This window comes from Lissotriton helveticus, chromosome 12 (genome assembly GCF_964261635.1).
Source record: "Lissotriton helveticus chromosome 12, aLisHel1.1, whole genome shotgun sequence".
Classification (NCBI taxonomy): domain Eukaryota; kingdom Metazoa; phylum Chordata; class Amphibia; order Caudata; family Salamandridae; genus Lissotriton; species Lissotriton helveticus.
In genome coordinates, this window is record NC_136073.1 from 694,920,393 (window position 1) to 694,942,580 (window position 22,188).

Genomic DNA, 22,188 nt, shown 5'->3' on the forward strand with positions numbered 1-22,188 from the left:
GGTCGCTATCATGAATGACAAAGTTGCGGCTTATCAGAGCCAAAAGTCTGTAACGGCGCTTAAATTGAAGGAACTGCAGAATCACTCTAGGCGCTCTAATCTTCATTTTCTTGGTATTCCAGAAGGTATTGAGGGGTAGCAGACACAACAATGGATTGATTTGTTTATTTAAAAAAATGTTCTCCCAGAGTTTAATGGAGATCTTATCATTGTAAGGGCTCACCGGGTGCCTGTGCATCTACCCCCTATCGCTAAATTCCCACAGACAATCCCTGTTAATTTTGGGGTTTATAGGGTCAAGGAACAAATTCTATCTAAGGCCATAAGGCAGAGGCATTTCACTTCCCCAGAGGTGCCAATATGTCGCATTTTGTCTGATATGTCTGCCTCCGCAGCCAAAAGGAGGAGTTTGTTAAAATGTTGCACTTATTTAAAGAACAAGGGGCGGAGGCAATGTTTGCACAACAAAGCAAACTAAAAGTGCTTGTTAAAGGTAGATTCCATGTATTTTGCAATATCCCCAAAGCACAGGGTATACAACAACACATTTCTTTAAGTAAGTCCTAGATTTCTTAGCTGGGGGCTTTATAGTTGCTGTTTTACTCAGCTCTGCATTTGCTCTTTGGTCTGCTTTTTTGTCTGCTTCTTTTTCAAGTAAGGCTTTTCTATTTTTCTTTTCTCTCCTACGTAGTATTGTGGCATTTATTTCCCCTTGTTTGTTTATTTTCTCTTCACGTCTAGGATGAGGGAGAGAGGGGTATGTAGGTCGGCAGCACCTGCAACAAGGTGCCAGTTTTGGGTGGTTGGGTAAGCCTGTCAGTTGTGAGCAGGGATGGTGCACTGCTCACTGCGGCTTTTTAGGGAGGGGTGGGGTCCACGGGTGTGGAATGGGTTGCACAAGGGAAAAAAGAGATCCATTTGTAAATTCTTGTTTAATCCAAATGTTACCAGTAAATCTATATCCTGTTCTCATTCAAAGTAAGCTTTATTCGAAATCACAAAGTGAATCATAAAAGCTACATAATACATCAGTGACAATAATTTAAAATTACCAATATACAATTTAAAACAAGATACAAAATTCTTCCTTATAAAAAATGGGCAAGCTCAGAGTATTAAAAAAGACTGGCATCACGACACAAACATATAATTACTATTTACAGCTGCTTCCTATAATTGATGACAGCCAACAAGAAACGTGACATTACAAAACAGATAAAATGTCTGGTACCATTTGCAAATAAATACACGTCGGGCGACAGTGTCTGTAACCCAACTGTAGTAACAAGGGTTTTATGAGTTTCTGTCTCGACCCTGAGAAGTGTTTACAGAAAAGTATGGTGTGCATGGTGTTCTGAGATGAAATATCATCACACGTACAATACCCCAGGTCAGATAGCCAATTGTTAGCCTTAGGGTGCTAATTAACTGATGGAAAAAATACAGCCGGAAACGGGTAAGCACCAACCTGTGGCGAGGATTATAGACGTTAGCTAGATATGGTTGCATGTAAAAACTAGTCAAAATTAATTGATTCCTCAGCACAGTTGGTTTACAGATTTCAGATGCTAATCTAATTTCTTCCAATAAAGCGATACATTTCATCCTGTTAAGGCAAGTGGGGGAGTAACGACATATTTTGTGTCCCGCCAGCACACTTTAGCCCATTTTGTGTTGATTCTAGGATTTTACTGTGTAGTGTGCTAATGCTTAATAAGGAAATCCTTACTGTGGTTTATTTTAATGTAAACGGGCTCAATAATAAAAAAAAAATGCGGGCTATTGAATCATGGATTAAGAACGAAAACCCGGCCGTTATTTTAATTCAAGAATCTCATATAGCAGAAAGGAAGTTAGCAGATTTCTCAATGTTTAAGTCCTTGGCAACATACCGGGGGTTCTAGGGAATTCTCCTCCTCCTCCGCATCACATCGCGGTACTGTGATTTTCTTGGGCAAAAAACTCCAAGCGAAGGTAGTTAACTTTGCAAGTGATCAGAGAGGAAGGTGGTGTTGGGTGACTTGCAATTTGGGGAACAGACTTTTAACCTTTGCTACCATTTATGGCCCAGGGGAGGATAATCCGGTACCATTTGAAGAGTTTTTTTCAATCCCTAATACAAACGCCCGGCAAAATGATTATGGGGGAGATTTCATTTTTCTACCAAATCCCAAAATTGCTTCTAAAAAACAATTAAAACCTAAAATCATCAGAATTATTCAAAATTATAGGAAAACTCTGGACATAATCGACCCATGGCGGGCAGTATTCCCGACCAAGATTGCATATACCTGCTTTTCAGGTAGATTTTGCACCTCCTCACGCATTGATTTCTTTCTTATATCCAAGTCCTTTATTTTTAGTCAGCAGAAATTCCTTCCCAACGGATTTTCAGATCATGCAATGCTTATTCTAGAGCTCGAGTTAGGTAAGATCTTGGCTTTCTCTAAGAGATGGACCTACATCGCTCGGATGAAAATTGGGTTCTGCTCTGTAAAACAGAGCTAAAGGACTTTCTCGCAAGAAATCACGGGACAGCTCCTCCCCACATTGTTTGGGACTCTCTAAAGGCTTACATTCGGGGTCTAGCTATTGGGAAGGATGCAGAAAGTTTTAGAACAAAGATGGAAATAAAGCAACATTTAGAACAGGAGATGCAGAGATGCTATGACATTTTTCTCAGTAATCCCTCTGTCCCTAATCAAAGAAAATTTGATCAAGCTAAACAGGATCTTGCGGATGCTTATTATCTAGAATGTGAAACATTCAATAGCAACCATAGGCAAAAGATATATTTTTACTGGGAAGTTCCTTGCATGACAGGCCAGAGAGCAGGCAGCAAGTAAACAGAGTAGTACTCTAAGATGTCCTGTAACTGGCTCCCAAAGTTTAGATCCAGTGACTATAAGGGACATCATGCTTCAACATTATAAGAATATCCATGGTCAACAAAATGAATTTGATAAGGCATCCCTGGACAAGTTTCTCCAGGAACAGGAAATTCTGGTACTTTTTGAGGCTGATAAAAGCATCATCACACGCCCTTTCTCCAGAGAAGAGCTGGGGGATATCATAAAAAACCTTCCAAAGGGCAAAGCCTGTGGTCTGGATGGTCTACCAGCCGAGTTTTAAAAAACTTTTTTAGATGTTGTTTTAGAATATTTTTTGCTGGTTGCTAATTCTATCTTAGAGGGAGGTCCGATTCCGCCTTCATTTAAAAAAGGGAACATAGTTTTTAAAAAAAGGGAAAAGACAGCGAAGACCCCAATTCATATCGCCCAATTACACTTTCAGACTCGGACTACAAGATCATTACCAAACTTTTAGCCAACAGATTTAATGCTGTAGCCCAGACTTTGATACATCCCGACCAAAATGGGTTTATAGCAGGGAGGCATCTTGTGACTAATACGCATTATCTTGCAGAAGCACTGGATTATTTCGAGACCAAGAAAATTCCAGCCTTGGTCCTTCTGTTAGACGCTGGGAAGGCGTTTGACCTCGTGATCTGGGAGACTTTATTCCATATTCTTCTTAGTTTTGGCATACTTCCTAAGATCACAGGGTTTATTCAGAGAATATATCTTAATGCAGAAGCCAATATTATCATTAATGCCTCTGAGGCAGGACAAATTAGTGTAAAAAGAGTGACTAAACAAGGCTGTCCATTGTACCCTGTTTTATTCCCTTTTTTATTGAGCTTTTAGCTATCACTATTCGAAAGAATGCAGAGATGCGCCCCCCTTTACCTACTATAGGGAAACTAAAATTATATGCGGACAATATCATGCTCATAATCGAAGGCGATCCAAGTGAAAGTTTTGAGGTTTTCAAGCGATATGAATTGTTTAGGGGTATAAAATGAACAAAGAGAAAACAGAAATAATCCAGTGCGGATGCAAACCCGAGGTGTTACACCCTGATATTTTGTCCTGCCTAAATTCTACACCAAAAAGATATCTTGGGATTTTCTTCTCGTCTCGAATCATTGACTTGTATGATTTGAACTTTGTCCTGCTTTTGTCAAAAGTACACAAGTTATTGCATGGGTGGGACGCGCTCCCGCTGACTATTATTGGCAGGGTTTCACTGATTAAGATGTCTGTTCTCCCGCTATTTAATTTTTTATTCTCGGCAATTCTGAGTGCATCTTTTTGCCAAATTAGAGTCCATGTTTACATCCTTACTTTGGGGAATACTCCCCGAATTGCATTAAGCACTTTATATGAGGAGGTGGAGAATGGCGGGTTAGCCCTCCCGAAGCTCAGGGATTATTATTCGGCATATTTTGCACAATATTTGTCTAGATTTAAGTCAGTTTTGAATTCAGGTGTATTTGTAAATTATTTTATGATTTTAATCTGTAAAGAACTGCAGATTCGCTGTCCATTAAAAGTTGCGAAATCCCCTAAATGAGTGCATTATAAGTGCATGTAGTGGTTCTTTTATAAACGTCAAGATTTTTATAGGCGATATACAATTCTAGTTATTAATTTTTCAACTTCACTATCTGAACTCACCTCAGTACTTGGAGCTGGAGAATCAACGGAAATTAGTCAAAAATTGGCAAAGGCCGGTTTTCGGAAACTTTCAGATTTGTTTAGGTTCGATAGGAGGGTGAATATTTCTGACATATACGAACTAATTCCAAATGATTTCCTTCTTGCTGGGTCATTTAATATTCCGATTAGGTTTCTTAATCTGGATCTAATCCAGATTAATGAACGTAAAAAGCTGTCATATGTTCTTTATGAAGAAATCACAGCTAGGAAACCTGGTGAGTGGAAAAGAATCTTAGCCCCTATCAGGGGTCTGATCTCTCTGAGAAAGCATTAACAAAATGGGAAAAACATGAAGGTTTGGAGGTTACTGCGGGTATGTGGTCTGAATTAAATAAACTTAACTTTACAACACTAAGGGGAGCAAATTGGGGCTGGATGCTATTTTTCAATAAATGGCTTCTATATAGAACCCCACATTTTTTATCCAAGGTTTACCCCAGTCAATCCGGTCAGTGTTTTCGCTGCTTGAATCATCCGATAGCCAATTGGACACATATCATATCACAGTGCCCTTTAATTCAGGGGTTCTGGAATTAGATTTTTCGCCAGCTGGAGGCTAAATGTTTCATCATACTAGATTCCAATAATTGGCTGAAAGTCCTTGGCTTGACCCTTTGTTACAGCTTTCTGATAATTTAGTTAAGTTTCTTTATAATGCAATGATGGTTGCCAGGTCACTCTTGCTTCAGAGATGGCGTTCAGACCTGGTTCCAACAAAATGTGATTGGGTTCGGAAAATGAAACCGGTTAGGAACAGTGAGCGCTTGTATGCATTGCGAATTGGAGGGATTAAGAAGTTTGAAAAAATCTGGGTGGCCCAGTTCGAATGAAAAATTTCGTAATTTAAATTAGAGCTTAGAATTTGTCCTAATATACAGAATGGTTCATGAATGCCATATCTGTATATGTGCTTGCACTTTCAACACTTACCTTACAGCACTTTAATGCACTATTGACACCTTGCTTCCTTTTTTTTTCTTCTTTTTTTTAAAGAAAAGGAGGAAGGAAGGGTAGAAAAGGAAATGGAACAGAAAAGAAAAAATGGTTTAAGCCAATAGGACAAAAATAATAATTATGATTTATATGTTAATATTTTCGTATAATTTATTGGACCTAATACACTATGGACACTTTCGCTCGCTTTAGATCTGGCAGGCGATGCTGCATTTAATCTTTAGTACGTCAAAACATCATTGGCTGCCTTAATTTTGACAATACTTTCAGTTTTACCTTGATTTATATTTTACTGCTTTACGGGCAACTTGGTGACAACTTAGTTATTGGTGTCAGATTACTCTATCTGATCTCTAATGTCTCGTTTAATTCAAGGTTATGTAACCTGTTTTTTTATCTGACTTTATATGATCAATAGGGCTATCGTGAATGGTTTTATTTTGGATATTTGTAATGTGTTATCTGAATGAATTTTTGATGGATCTCAATAAAAAAAATATATATATGGATTCAAAATACTAAAACAAATATTGAATTGTTAGTCGTTAACCGATCTACTTAAGGTTATGGTGGCTCGGCTATTACCCTCACTATCTTATGGTACAGAAATTATGCAGGGGTTGGAAATAGATATGTTGAACAGAAGCCAAATTAAAGTTTATAGATCCGTATTCAAAATTCAAAAATTGGTCTCACCCGCTCAAATACGTTTAGAGTTTGGAATAAAAAATCAGGCACACCATTGTGAAAGTGCTTTTATAAAATTGTTTTGGAGATTGCGAGCATCAGAAAAAGGATCTATCAGCAACTTATGCTGGAAGGAAATAGAGGAACAGCAGCATAGTAGTACAAAAGAGTCTTGGGGAAGTCATTCAACTCTGGCTATAAAGAATTTAGGCATACAAGAAGCATGGAGAGTAACAATGGGAAAAGCATCTGTCAATCAAGTTCTAAAAACTGCAATGCGAATAGCATCAAATCAAACAGATAAAAACGCATTTGCACTAAGGAGACATGTCTGGACAGTAATACATTCGTATTCCAATATAGGGTATCAAGGGTATCTGGCAGAACATTTTTCATTATGATTAAAACAACAGTTTAGGTTATTCTGATTTGGTATTATGGAATCCAAAGACTTCATCCAATCCTGGAAAAAACAGCCATAGAATCTATTTTGTAGAATATCTGGATATAAGAACGAAACATTAACTTATTTACTATGTCCTGTACTATTGGCGCAGAGGAAAATTATTTTGACATCATTTAGGAATATGGGAATATGCTCATGCCAGCAACTGGTTAAGCGGATGTTCAGCTGCCCTTGCTTGTAGGGGAGTAAAGTTCATAACACCTCTATTTAAGGATATTTCTAACATAGGGTTACAGGACTAAGAACTGTGCGCATCAGTTGTAGCAAATCTACAAATTATAATAGTAACCTCTGGGAGAAATGAATTACTGATGGTTTTAAGAATGCATAGTAGTACAAAAGAGTCTTGGGGAAGTCATTCAACTCTGGCTATAAAGAATTTAGGCATACAAGAAGCATGGAGAGTAACAATGGGAAAAGCATCTGTCAATCAAGTTCTAAAAACTGCAATGCGAATAGCATCAAATCAAACAGATAAAAACGCATTTGCACTAAGGAGACATGTCTGGACAGTAATACATTCGTATTCCAATATAGGGTATCAAGGGTATCTGGCAGAACATTTTTCATTATGATTAAAACAACAGTTTAGCCTTTCATTTCCTGTCTAGCTTGCTCATTTTATTTTGCCCAGGGAGCCTTTATTTTCTGTTAGTCATTGTGTTCTATTGCCTGTATTTTCCGCTGCCTCACTGGGCGCTTCCTGACGTTTCTCTTCCTCCTGCCTCCCGCTTCCCCCCGCCTAGCACCCTCCCTCCCCAAGACCTACTTATGGAGGCAGCATAATTGACCCCATTGAGCAGGTCCTGTCCCAGCTCCCCCTCGCAGTCTCTCTAGGTCTCCTGCTGATGCCTGCCGAGCCATGGTGTAAGTCCCGCCCCGTCACCACCGCTCCCTGCCTGCTACAGCCACTGCCTTTATCCATTGTGTGCCTTGCCTAATTTATATGCCCTGATTAGGCTTTCATTTCCTCTCTAGACTGTGCATTTTAGTTTACCCAGGAAGCCTTTATTTTCTGGTAGGCATTGGGTTGCCTTGCCTTTATTTCCCACTGTCTCGCCGGGCGCTTTCCACTGTTTGGCTTTCTCACGCTTCCCACCACCCAGGGCCGCTCCCTCCCCCAGGGCCTACTTAATGGAGGCCGCAGCATGGCCACGCATGAAGGTAAGCCCCTCACCTTCCGCCACTTCACCTGCAAAGCAGAACTGCCCGTTCGCACAGAACACTGGGCTCTCCGACCACTCATCCCAGACACCACAACAATTGCTTCATCACCACTTCTCAATCTACAGAAGGACCCTTCACCTTCCGCCACTTCACCTGCAACGCAGAACTGCCCGTTCGCACAGGAACCCTCGCCACACCCAACTGGGAGACCACGAACAACCCGGAACTGCTCCAGTGCATTCTGCTCAATACCCGATCCCGCTGCAAAAATGCCACAGAAATTTGGGAAACCATCACCACCCTCACTCCGACATGATAATCACCACCGAGACATAGCTTAACCCCCGACATCGCCACTACAACGCCCGACGACTAGAAGATGATACACTGAGACTGTGCCAACAAACACGTAGGAGGCATTGCCATCATCTGCCTGGAAACCAACCGATGCACCAGCACCAAAGACGACACCACATCAATCATAGAACACCTCAACTTTCAACTCCAAACTGATGCCAGAACAACATTGGAAGGCACCCTCACCTGCAGAGCCCCGTGACCACGAGCAGCATTCTGCAACATCATCTCCGAATTGATCGCCCCTCTGGCGATCGACTCCAACACTTCATCCCACTCAGCAACCTCAACTTCCACATCAATGATCCAGACTAAGTCAACTTCACCTATCTCCTGGAAAGCATGAGTACCATTAGCCTCACCCAACTGGTCACCAACCCCGCACACAGCGCAGGATACACACTGGACCCAATCTTCACATCCAGCAACTGAGTTAAGTACAGCCATTTCACCAAACTCGCCTGGACTGACCTAGCCATTGTCCACTTCAGCATCGCAGGTTCCCCACGCACCACCACTAAGCCCCGGAGCTCCTCCCACCACAGCTGGAACAAAGTGACTGAGCCAGTGGACGGAGGCCCTCAACATCAGACAGGCCGACGCTGTATCAAACCTGAAGCAGGCCTTCCAGAATTTCTCCTATTGGATCACCAAATGCGCAGACAGATTCACCCGATTAAGCTAGCAAAAAACAGCAGACCATCAAGACAAGCCAGCTGGTATACACCAGAACTCAGTACCATCAAGCACAACTGCAAACAACTGGAAAAACAATGGCGCACAACCAAAAACACCGTCAACCGAACTGCCTTCAAAGCAGCCCTCAACAAGTACCACCAAAGCATCAAGGATACAAAACGAGACTCCTTCACAGACCACATTGAAGCAAGCTTCAAATTTACAAAGGAACGCTTCAAAATCATTAGAAGGTTTTTCTCCCTGTCAACCACCGAGAACATGGCTCGCCCTACCCAAGAACCCTGCGACACCTTGTCGAACTACTTTCACTAGAAGATACCCACCATCTACCACAACTTTGACCCCCCACTTACCTACCGACTTTGACCTCAACAACCTCCACCCACCTAAGGACACCTGCTACTCGATCACCATTTGGAATACGCTCACCACAAAGATCACCGCAGCCACCATGTCATCCATCCACTCGGTAGCACCTATGGGCCACTGCCCCACCGTCTATTCAACCGCGGACCAAAGAAATCAGCACAGAACTCACCATCATCCTCAACACCTCCATCACCACTGTGGCATACCCCGACGGATGGAAACAAGCCGAGGTCAGACTCTTCACGAAGATACCCTCCCCTGACCCCAGTGAACTAAAAAATGACCGTCCAATCTCGTTGCTTCCGTTTCCCGCCAAAGTCCTCGAGAAGGCCATCAACCACCAGCCCACTGAACACCTAGAAAAAAACAACCTGCTTGACGCCTCCCAATCCGGCTTCCACACCAATCACAGCACCAAGACTGCCCTGGTAGCTGCCAGCGTCATCATCAGATCCTTACTCGACAGGGGTGAAACAGCAGGCCTGATGCTCCTCGACCTCTCAGTGGCATTTGACACTGTATCTCACCACATCCTCATCAACAGACTCAACTGCATCAGTGTCCAGGGGGACGCCCTTAAATGGATTGCATCCTTCCTCAGAGGACGAACTTACAGAATCCGCTTACCACCCTTCACCTCAGAACCCAAGAGCATCATCTGCGGAGTACCACAAGGATTGTCTCCAAGTCCCACCCTGAGCAACACCTACATGACCACCCTAGCCGACAGTGTCAGAACGCATGGATTCAACATCATATCCTATGCAGACAACACCAAACTCAAAGCAAGAAATCTATTCCTACTGTATATAGAGCATTATGGGCTGACAGACTAAAAACTAAATGAAAACCTCAGGAAAAATGTCAAACTTGCCTAGACGAGCCACTCACAAACAAAGAGTGGAATAAAGTCTGCAAAGTGTAAATCAAGTAACAGATGATTTAAGCTAATACAATATAATTATGTTCATGTGACAAATTTGAATCCAATTAAATTCAGAAAAATCTACCCGGGAAGATCTTCAGGGTGTCCTATATACCCAGCTGAAGAGGTCGACTTTATACAGGTCAAGTGCTGCTGTCAAGTTATGTAGAGCTTTTGTAACGGAGGTCCTCCATAGGCTTGAGAATGTGCAAGAGTGAGAGAGTGTACAAAGAAACAGTGCCTGTTGTGGTTGATCATGTAAAGGAAAAAAGGCCAAGGCTGGTACAATTTTTTTTTATATTGGGTACTGTAGTGGCTAAGAGGCCATACACTGGTATTTCTAGAATTTCATCCACTGACAGTTGGTTTAGAGACATGATAGAATGGGCTACACCATTGGAAATTCAAATGAAACGGGTGAGAAGGAAGGGTAAGCTATTTGAGGACTTGATGGAATCGACACAAAATATTTGAACACTTCCCAACCCTCCTGGAACCAGACCTTTAGAGGAGTATGAACACTAGCGAAACGGTCTATAACAGCGGAGAATGTCATGAGATTGAGTGAGGGAACTATAATTGATGGTGTTGCGTTGGGTTGGGTTTTGGTAAATACAACTGCCCATGTGTGCATTTCAACAGATAATTGTCTGGTCCTGCCTAGAACTCTGAAAATGTATACAATGTCTGGATATTTTGTTGTTGGAGAATGGTCGGATGGGGGTTTCACAAACCTGATTGCTTGATCTCTAGTGATGAAAATGAGGTAGTAAGGGTGGGGGAAAGAGGTTTGCCTAATGATTAAAGGCTGAGTTTGTGTCTGTTCTGTCAAAGGGCGTCCCCACAACATTAAAGCTATTTCATTCCCCAACTCTTGTTCCATCTTTTCTGCCCAGGTGTTTTGGGATAGTTAGTGGAGTCACTGAGGAATTTGTGAAGGATGGAAATCAGGGCTCTATCATGTGGCCTATGTTTAAATTATTTTTCCAGCCCAGGAAGTGGTCTTGACGCTCGTTCATTGTCAGGTGAAGGACCCAATGGTGAAGTTGAGGATAAGCTAACCTCTCGGATTCAGGTAGGTGGACTTTTTGTTCAAGAGCTTTGAATGTGATTATCTGTTGGTTTGTAAAGAGGGAACCGACCATAAGTCATTTTTCTCCCCATCATAATTTTGTTCACTGATGTTAAATGCAGAAATAATCCAAAGGACAAGCAAGGCAGAAATGATATAGTTGGGTTCATCCATCAAGTCGCAAAGTTGGACTCTTAGTACTGAGGAGGGCACAGAACATTGCACACAAACGGCATCTGGTGCATACTTACAAATGTCTGACTGTGTTACAATAAAGGATGCAATAAAGAAGCTCTTACCAGAAGAGGTTCTTTTTGTCCAAAGACAGCAATATGAGCCTTAATGTTCAGTTCTCCAGTCACCTGAGCTTCTACTACCAAAGGGATTTCTGCTGTGCTGTGTGGCTCGATGATGCCCCGAGGAATGGGGCTGGAGTACAACACTAAGGGATTCTCCAAAGGCTCCTGCAAAAATATACACACAGATGCCGTGATGAATTGTACAGTTTTCACAGGAGAGTATTTCAACTATGTTGGTAACTTTCAACTGAGGTTCTATTGAATGGTTTCAGGGTTGCAGGGGGCTGCTAACAAGAGGTGACGTTTTGTGCACAGACAGTTAAATTCATTTTGCTCTATACCTCCTACAATATAGTCGCCCTTAACGTTTTTCTTTCTATGAACAGATGCATAATGTATAAAAGTAAAAATAATTACTTACTCTTTAGTGTTGTCCTGGAGCTGTGCCAATATAAAATATGTCATGAACGCACAAATAGGGCATTCAATTAATACACAGGTAGCACTGAACTATTTACGTCTATATTTAGGGTGGTCCCTTTCAGTAGTTTCTTGCATAGTTTCCGCCGGTACTTTACACATTTCCCTTTGCCGCAATGGAACTAGTCGGTACATAGATTCTAAGCACTTTAAAAGCAACAACAAACTATAAATACTTACAGTCCATTTGTTAATGGTTCTCTTTTCTAAGTCAGTAACTGGATGACATTCAGGCTCTGCTCTTCAAGACCATGGTTGATCCAAGAAGCACGGATAGCTATTGTAATTAGCAGCCAGCCCGTATGAAAGCTGCAGATTTTTTTAAAATTTCTGAAAACACCCCAGCTGCAAGATAACCCATGGGAAGATTTTAAACACAGTTACAGGCAGGCGCTGGAAGGGCCCAATTATGCCAGAGTTTAGATCCAGAAAAAGTTTGGCAATGGGCAGGCAATAAAGAGTCTACAGAAGGAAAACTGCATCCACCAGAAACGATATTACTTAAGTATGTAAACTTTTCGTCAAATACGATCGACAATGCGGATTATTAACATATGAAGAGTACCCAGAAATCCCAACAGATCTGGATGGTAGAACTTCAGATAAGAAAATTAAGTTGGCTTGCCCTAAGTTTCATGAAACGCTTTACTCACAGAACATGAATCAAGGTAGTAATGGTTTCTAAAAGTATGGTCTTAAAAGTAAGTTGCTGCCTTCCAGATCTCCTGCAAAGAAATCCCTCACTATAAAGCAGTAAAGTCTGCTAAGCCATTCATTGCATTTATATCTATTTGGGAAGCATTCTAGGAATTTCGGCCTGGACACTGCTTTCGGCTACCAAATCATGCATTTTAATACAAATGCTGCCCCCCCGCCACTTTGGACTGCCCAGTATCTAAGCACCATTGCTACCCTTCACAACTTCAAAGAACCCACAACCTGCTCCACTAACATAGTGCATTAACGTGGTACTGTATGATAAAACCAACACCTGTCTTGCACCAAGAAAAAACCTTTAAGAGCTAGTTTGACCATTCTAAGCTCCAAAAAAGTGGCATAAATGTGCTCCGAATGTGACAAATGGTCACTCACATACAGATGCTTCGAACAAATTGGCCATCCTGTCAGGAGGACATCCATAGCAACTTGAATGTGACAGAGTACAAGGGCGAAGTCCACCATCTTGAATAGGTTGTTTTTCTGCAGCCTCCATTCCAGATTTTGGCAAACATTCTTCCTCACAAATAGGAAGTCTGAAACCTGCCTCTGCTGTTGACCACTGGCTTTTTAACGCCTACTGGGCTGATCTCAGTCCAACCTGTGGTACAAGCGAAATGTATGACACCATGGGGTTGATAAGGCCGAGAAATGTAAATGCCTGACCTCTCAAACTAATAATAAAATTACAGAATCAGAGCATTTATTTTCAGGATACTCTCTAGAGGCCTGGATGCTTTTAACATAACCCACCACAGATCTGATGACAATTACTTGAATTCAATCTTTCTGATTTAAAAGAGTATGATTTTGAGAGGCAGAGGAAACAAAAACCAGTATGTGCAGCAGTGCATAGTCATGTATGGCAAGTAAACCATCCTTTCCTTGAAATAATCCTTCCGCCTGGATTCCAACATGAAACACAATTAAAGAGGTATCCACAGACACCACATATTTACAACCAGAATAGAGAACATCCTTAATATTGTCCCTGTACTTGTTGAGATCTAAAATGGGGCTCAACACCTGGCCTACCTTTTTAAGACCATACAGCATCTGGAGTAACACGGTACAATACATTTCTTCTTGCAGTACGATGTTGTGACTTGCTTAAGGAATATTTGCAAGGCCTCCTCTAAAGCTTGCCTTGGTGCACTTCTGTACAAAAGGGGAGGTGATGGACGGAGCATCTGAACCAATCAAATACTCACACCCAGTCAACAGATCTGGGTTTAATCCATCACTGTTCTTTGGCCCACTCTGCCACCCCAGTTCAGACATGGCCATATGCAAATCAGTCTCACCCTGTGCCTCATGGGAACAGTCCAGCCCGAACTGCCAAGCCATGCCTTCCCTGGACCAGAAACAAGCTTCCTAGGATCGGTTTCTGGCATTTCAGCCGTCTTCAGACAGGCTTGCTTGAATCCAGTGGCAAAGTGAGCAAGGGACTCACGTCTGAGCATACCCTGCCAACTTATGGCGAACAAAGCGGTACAAAAGGGGGTGGTGATGGACAGAGCATCTGAACCAATCAAACACTCACACCCAGTCAACAAATCTGGATTTAATCCACACGTCTGAGCATACCCTGCCCACTTATGGCTGATTAGCCAAAAACCGGTCCCAGGATGCTTGTTTCCGGTCCAGGGAAGACATGGCTTGTCAGTTCGGGCTGGACTGTTCCCATGAGGGACAGGGTCAGACTGATTTGCATATGGCCATGTCGGAACTGGGGTGGCAGAGTGGGCTAAAGAACGGTGATGGACTAAACCCAGATCTGTTGACTGGGTGTGATTGTTTGATTGGTTCAGATGCTCCGTCCATCACCACCCCCTTTTGTACCGCTTTCTTCGCCATAAGTTGACAGGGTATGCTCAGACGTGAGTCCCTTGCTCACTTTGCCACTGGATTCAAGCAAGCCTGGCTGAAGACGGCTGAAATGCCAGAAACCGGTCCTAGGTAGCTTGTTTCCGGTCCAGGGAAGGCATGGCTTGCCAGTTCAGGCTGGACTGTTCCCATGAGGCACAGGGTCAGACTGATTTGCATATGGCCATGTCTGAACTGGGGTGGCAGAGTGGGCTAAAGAACGGTGATGGATTAAACCCAGATTTGTTGACTGGGTGTGAGTGTTTGATTGGTTCAGATGCTCCGTCCATCACCACCCCCTTTTGTACCGCTTTCTTCACCATAAGTTGGCAGGGTATGCTCAGACGAGAGTCCCTTGCTCACTTTGCCACTGAATTCAAGCAAGCCTGGCTGAAGACGGCTGAAATGCCAGAAACCGGTCCTAGGAAGCTTGTTTCTGGTCCAGGGAAAGCATGGCTTGGCAGTTCGGGCTGGACTGTTCCCATGAGGCACAGGGTCAGACTGATTTGCGTATGGCCATGTCTGAACTGGGGTGGCAGAGTGGGCTAGAGAACAGTAATGGATTAAACCCAGATCTGTTGACTGGGTGTGAGTGTTTGATTGGTTCAGATGCTCCGTCCATCACCACCCCCTTTTGTACCGGTTTGTGCACTTCTGTTCTTCAGTTTCGAGGTTGATGGCGGTTAACATGAAAATAATGTATTAAGAGACTGTATCTCGTTCCCATCACCCGCAGAATTCACTAGTCCGAGATCAGCCCTTCTCATGCCAAGAAGAATGATGTTACACTACCTCTACAATACATAACATGCTGTAACAGGATTATTAAAGCATCTTGCAATGATCAGTTAAACTAACTGTACTGTTGGGCAAGTTTCTCTACTCGGTCTGTGCTTTGCAACATTTTTCTGTAAAAGAATCATCTCACAAAAGACTGGTTTGTTATTAAATGCCAAGTATGGATCATAGCAGAAGCCAAGAGTGAGGGTTCATTGCTGCAGAGATAGCAGTCACCCTAAAAATGGACGCAAAAAAGAAAACCCAGAATGAATTATATGCTTCAAAATATTTCATCCACTTCCCCCTGGTGCAAGGTCACAACCAGTGTGCAGGAAAGTTCCCCTTTTGACATGGTTACCGCCCACTTCTTGCCTAATATATGGCACAACTTTGACTGAAAGTTTGCTGGGGTCCTGCTAATTAGGTCCCCAGCACCAGTGTTCTTTCCCTAAACTGTACGATTGTTCCACAATTGGCACCCCTTAAGGATCCCTTTAAGTCCCTAGTAAGAGGTACCCCTGGTACCTTGGAACTAAAAAGGTTCCCTAAGGGCTGCAGCACAAATTGTGCCACCCCAAGGGTCCCCTCACCAAGCTCATGCAAACTGCAATTGCAGCCTGCGTGTCTTGGTGCAGAGAAAACAGAAGAGTCAACATTGTACACATCCCTGTGTGCCATGGCTGCCAGCACTACATGTGGCATAGGTAATACACCCCTAAGGCAGGGTACACTATACACATGTGAGGCCATATGTGCGAGAGTGGATATGTCCCAGTAATATCTTAGTTCACCCATAGATATTACCATTGCATAGGGAAGCCACAACGAGTACATGGGTTGGGCACTTGTCATTACAAGTTACCCAGTTACATGATGGCTTCACTGTACCTCAAGGTGTTTGGTATCAAACACCTCGTCTTAATAAGCCCACACAAATGCCAGTGCTGGATTTATTAATAAGTGCACCCAGAGGGCACCTTAGAGGTGCTTCCTGAAAACCTTCCGACAACTAGTGTGTTGACTGACTGGTCTTGACCAGCCAGCCACCATAGACAGGTTTCCGACATCCTGAGTTGAGAGCCTTTGCTCTCGGAGGTCAGGAACAAAGCCTTCTCTGGGCGGAGGCTCGGGTCCCCCACTGACCCCAGCCCTCCCCACATGTACCACAGAGCCCCGGCCGCCATTGCACAAAACTACAACGCACCATCAACACCACCTTCACAACAGGCACCTTCCCAGACGACTGGAAGCGCGCAGAAGTCAGGCCCCAGCTTAAGAAGCCCACAGCCGACCCCATCAACCTCAAGAACTACTCGCCCATCTCGCTCCTCACTTTCACAGCCAAAGTTGCAGAGAAAATGGTCAACAGGGAACTGACACGATTCATTGAAGAGAACGCCATCCTTGACCCTTCCCAATCCGGATTCAGAAGCAACCACAGCACCGAGACCGCCCTACTCGCCGCCACAGACGACATCGGCACCCTCCTGGACCAAGGCCACTCCGCAGCCCTCATCCTACTCGACCTCTCAGCGACCTTTGACATCGTCTCCCACCGCACACTAGTCGCCAGACTACACGACACCGGCATACAAGGAACAGCCCTGGACTGGCTCTGATCATTCCTCACCGAAAGAAGTCAAAGGATCAGAATACCTCCCTTCCTCTCCGAGCCCACGACAATCACCTGCGGAGTCCCACAGGGGTCATCACTGAGCCCGACCCTCTAACATTTACATGGCCCCCCTTGCTGCCATCCTCCAACAACATGGCCACAACATCGTATCCTATGCAGATGACACCCAGCTCATCCTCTCCCTCACCAAAGACCCCACCACTGCCAAACTCAACTTCCAGAAAGGAATGCAGGACGTCGCAGTTTGGATGAGCAACAGCTGTCTGAAGCTCAACGCCGAAAAGACAGAAGTCCTCATCCTTGGAACAACTCCGTCAGCATGGGACACCTCGTGGCCGACCGCCCTTGGAAGCCCACCAACCCCCTTGGACCACGCCAAAAGCCTCCGCATCATACTCGACTCATCACTCACCATGAACTGACATGTCAATGCCGTCACCTCCAGCTGTTTCAACACCCTCCGCATCCTCTGCAAGACCATCTAATGGATCACCTTTGAGTCAAGGAGGACAGTCACCCACGCACTCATCACCAGCAGACTTGACGACGGAAACGCACTCTACGCCGACATCAACAAATCCCTACTCCGCAAACTACAAACGATACAGAATACAGCCGCCAGACTCGTCCTCGTCATCCCCCGGCATGCACACATCCGCCAACACCTACGAAGCCTCCACTGGCTCCCCGTAGAAAAAATAATCACCTTCAAAATACTCACCCACACATACAAATGCCTACACAAAAACAGACCCAAAAACCTCAACGACAGAATCAACTTTCACGTACCCAACAGAATCCTACGATCCTCCAAGCTCGCACTGGCCAAAACCCCACACACCCACAGAGCAAGAGCAGGCGGAAGATCCTTCTCTCACATTGCAGCTGAGACCTGGAACGAGCTACCGACAGACATCAGACGTACCCCCTCCCTGAACATCTTCAGGAAGACCCTCAAGACCTGGCTCTTCGGCTAAACAGACCTGCAGCCCCACCTCCCCCTCAGCGCCTTGTGACCCTTACGGGTGAGTAGTTCGCTTACAATTCCCTGATTAATTGATTGATTGATTGATTGATTGATTGAGGTGTTCACAACTCCTCCAAGTAGGATGGGCATTCCAGCGTGGGAAGCTTCAATGGCCCGGCCGCCTTGGTTATGAGAACTCGGGCCTCTCCAGATAGTGGAGGTGCTCACCCCTCTGTCCTGACCCCACTTTTTGGCAGCAAGACAGGTGGGATAATTAGCAAGATTAGGTGGTGGGCCCACATTCAACCAGCACCACTCCTAGGGTGGGCCAGCTGATGTGGATCCCACTTTTCAGATTCCTCAATGTTGTTTTGGAAGGAATTAGCATTCTAGGGTAAGGTTTAATGCCACTTCCCACAGGAAGTGATCATATAGAGGGTGTAGGCACCCTAAAGGCAGGTAGCCCATTGGCTACTATATGTTACTCCCCGTAAAAGCCCGAGTTGAGTATTTATGTGGCACCCCTGAACTCAAGAACTCAGATTCGATGGATCAACAGAAAGACAAAGAAGAGTCACTGCCTGACGAGAACTGCAGTATAACTTTGGACAGTGAGTCCAGTCCGGATTCTCACGCCACCAGGACCAATTAGCCATCAAGGGGCGTCTGCATTACTCAGACCCACTTAGAAAGTGGCCAAGCTGCTTTGATTTTGCCCCTGCTAGTTGTTTCTCCCTGATCGAGAGGTGCATCTTTGCGCACCAGCCCAGCCAACCGACCACTCTGCACCTTAGCCTCTCAGACCAGGTCCCGACAAACTGCCTGTGCCCCTGCGCTCCAAGACTCCTTGTGAAGTGGGAGCCCTCGGACTTGCTCGCAAGTCCCCCTGTACAGCTTCTTTTCGGCAGCCCCCCTTCTACGTAGTGCCAGCTACCGGCCTGACCAGCACCCTGCTCCTGGTAGAACAGAGGCGGGTCCCGAAGAACTGCTGGTAATACTTTGAACCTTGGCCCACAACTATTCCGAACCCAGAAGGCAAACCCCTGAAACCGACTGTACCTACCTTTATGCATCTTTGACTTTTACTTCAATACAATGGCATTTTTCATAAAAGCACACTGGTTTGAAAGCTTTACTTACCTGTGAATATTTCTATTGAAAACTGTACTTACCTTTGAAGGAAATTCTTGAGTATGAAATTTATATCAAAAGAGGTGGTATTTTTCTAATTTGGTCTCCGAGTTATTCTTTGGGTGTGTGTCTCATTTATTGTTGCTCTGAGTACAACAAATGCTTAGCACTACCCCCTGATAAGCCCAACTGCTCGCCACACAACTACAAAAGAGAGCATTAGTATTATCTGCTTTAGCCTCTGTAAACCAACTTGGGGACCCACTGAATTCTCTGCACAGTGTACTTCTTTTTAGTCGCTATATAGAAAGCCAGTTTCCTACATTCAGCATCTGGCAATTGGTGCACCACTTTTTCTACTGGAATTTACAAAGTATATTGATATTTCACCAAACTACTAGTTACATTCACCCATTTCAAAGCCAGCGAACCCAATGTAAAGATGGTTTTAGCCAATGCATATATTGCCTGGGAGTCCATTGTAGGCAGAACGTTGGGAACAGTTGGCAAATGTGTACAGAGATGCCCACGTTACTGCCTGGCAGAAGTCCACGACTGGGACACCTTGAGCCAACGCCGTGGTCACAGCCTTCCCCCTGGTGAAATGGGCTCTTAATCCCTCAGGGGGCTGCGCCTTAGCCAGGGCATAGCAGATCTAAATGCAGAGAACAACCCAGTGAGAAATGGTCAGTCTGCACTGCCCTACCTTTCTTAGCTCACATGTATCCCACAAAGAGTTGGTCATCCACCCGAAACTCTTTTGAGCTGTCAAGGTAGAACGAGAACACTCTTTTTGGGTCCAGATGATGGAGATGATCCTCTTCCTTAGAGGTATGTGGGGGAGCAAAAAAGGTGGGCAGTGTCATTGATTGACCCAGATGGAATGGGGTGTCCACCTTTGATAAAAATGAGGCACAGATACGAAGTACTACCTTGTCAACAAAAGACATCATATAAAAAGACTTGGGCGACAATGCCTGCAACTCACTCACTCTCCGGGCAGATGTTATTGCCACTAGAAAGGCTGTCTTGATGGGAAGCAGCTGGAGGGGACAATTATGCAACAGCTTGAAAGGAGCTCACATGCGAAATGTTAGGACCAAATTAAGGTCCCACTGCAGCATAACAAAGGGCGTAGGTAGAAACATATGAACAAGCTTTTTTAGAAATCTATTTACAACAGGAGATTTAAACAGAGAGGGTCAGTCTGAAAGCTGCAAGAGAGCAAACAGAGCAGAAACCCTTGAGCATACCCAACGCAGAGTCCTGCTTGGCAAGGTAAGAATAACAAGAAGGATAGTGGAAAAGAAGCTGAAAAAGGGTCAATGAACTTTTATGTATAATATTTTACAAACTTTCGCAAACAGCAGGCGTATGCCAACTTAGTAGAGGGTCGCCTGGCCGCATAGATAGCCTCACATACTTCAGGAGTAAGGTCAAAAGCCATCAACATCAACTGTTGTTCCTCAATCTCCACACATGGAGGCGGAGAGTTGACCGGTTTGGGTAGAGGATTCTCCCCTGCTGCTGCGACAGAAGATCCTCCAAAAGGTGCAGCCTGATCGGAGGATCGATTCTCTTTTTCAGAAGCTCTGGATACCAGACTCTTCTTGCCCAGTGCGGAACCACAAGAATTACTTGGGCCCGGTCGTTCTTGATCTTCTTGAGAACCCTGGGCAGAAGTGGTATGGGCAGAAAGGCATATAGCAGGCCTGAGCTCCACGAAAAGAGTTGCTGAGCAAAAGCTGCCTTGAAAACTCATTGCGCATTCTGTCGGAGGTGAACAGATCTAACAAGGCTATCACCACTGCTGAAAGAGTCCTTGTGCCACCTCTGACTGGAGACGCCATTCATGATTGGCTGGGCATCGATGGCTGGGATCTTCTTCCTGGCATTCAGAGAACCTGCCAGGTGTTAAACCGCCAGGGTTATGCACAGCTGTTCCATCGATGTTTAGAGGCGCAGGGCGTGTCGCCAAAGGGCCTATAACCCCACCCCGCTTGTTGCTGAACCACATGGCGGTGGTGTTGTCCGTGAACACCTGGTACTAACTTCCCATTGACAGAGGAAGAAATGCTTTCAATGCCATCATGCAAGACAGTTACTGAGTAGAGTACATTTAATTACCTTCCCCACAATTATTATTCTTGACGAATATATCAAACCATAATTATATCCCACATGGACGATAGCACCTAATCAATGAAATAGACACAAAAGATGACATATATCACACCGTTCTATACATAAAACAAATAACATACATGTATAACACAATAACCCTAACACATTATTCTCACTAGTGTCTTCCATACACTAAACATCACTACAATTCTATTGACTCCTCCTTAGAAGTAGACACTTCTAAGGAGGAGTCAATAGAATTGTAGTGATGTTTTAAATTGTAGGGTGTCACACTAGAAAGATTATTTTAGTTGACTAACCTTAACGTTTGTCACCTGTACATAGTGGTCTGTCCAGAATTAAATGAAAGACACTAGTGAGTATAATGTGTTAGGGCTATTGTGTTATACATGTATATTATTTGGTTTATGTATAGAACGGTGTGAGATACGTCATCTTTTGTGGCTATTTCATTGATTAGGTGCTATCGTCCATGTGGGATATAATTATGGTTTGATATATTCGTCAAGAATAATAATTGTGGAGAGGGTAATTAAATGTACTCTACTCAGTAACTGTCTTGCATTTATTCCTTTATACCACTTGTTATTGTTTATAACTACGTCCCATGCCCAGGTATAAAAGGGTCTTTTGGGTATACCCCTGTTGGTTTTTGACTTTTTCAATGCAATCATGATTGCTCGAAACTCCAACAAATTCGTCTGGATCCCCGACTCCGCCGTAGGCCAGTGTGCCCTGATCTTCACCTCTCCCAGATGGCCGCCTCATCCCAGGAGTGACTAATCTGTCACCACTGTGTGATCTGGTTGGGGAAGGGAGAGTGGTCTGCCTCTTACCCAATCGCGGTTCGTTAACCACCACTGCAGGTCCTTTGCAGTTCCTTCTGAGATCTGGACCATGGCGGCGAGA

General features: G+C 44.2%; 1 protein-coding gene across 2 annotated transcripts in view; it reads right to left on the reverse strand.

The window, feature by feature from the left end:
* Positions 1 to 22,188, reverse strand: part of HYDIN (HYDIN axonemal central pair apparatus protein) — a 3,619,565-nt gene that overhangs the window by 2,849,661 nt on the left and 747,716 nt on the right. For both annotated transcript variants that reach the window (XM_078670948.1, XM_078670947.1), the window contains exon 17: positions 11,558 to 11,722. In XM_078670948.1, coding sequence (XP_078527074.1) covers positions 11,558 to 11,722 — 165 coding nt within the window. The remainder of the gene's footprint in view (positions 1 to 11,557; positions 11,723 to 22,188) is intronic.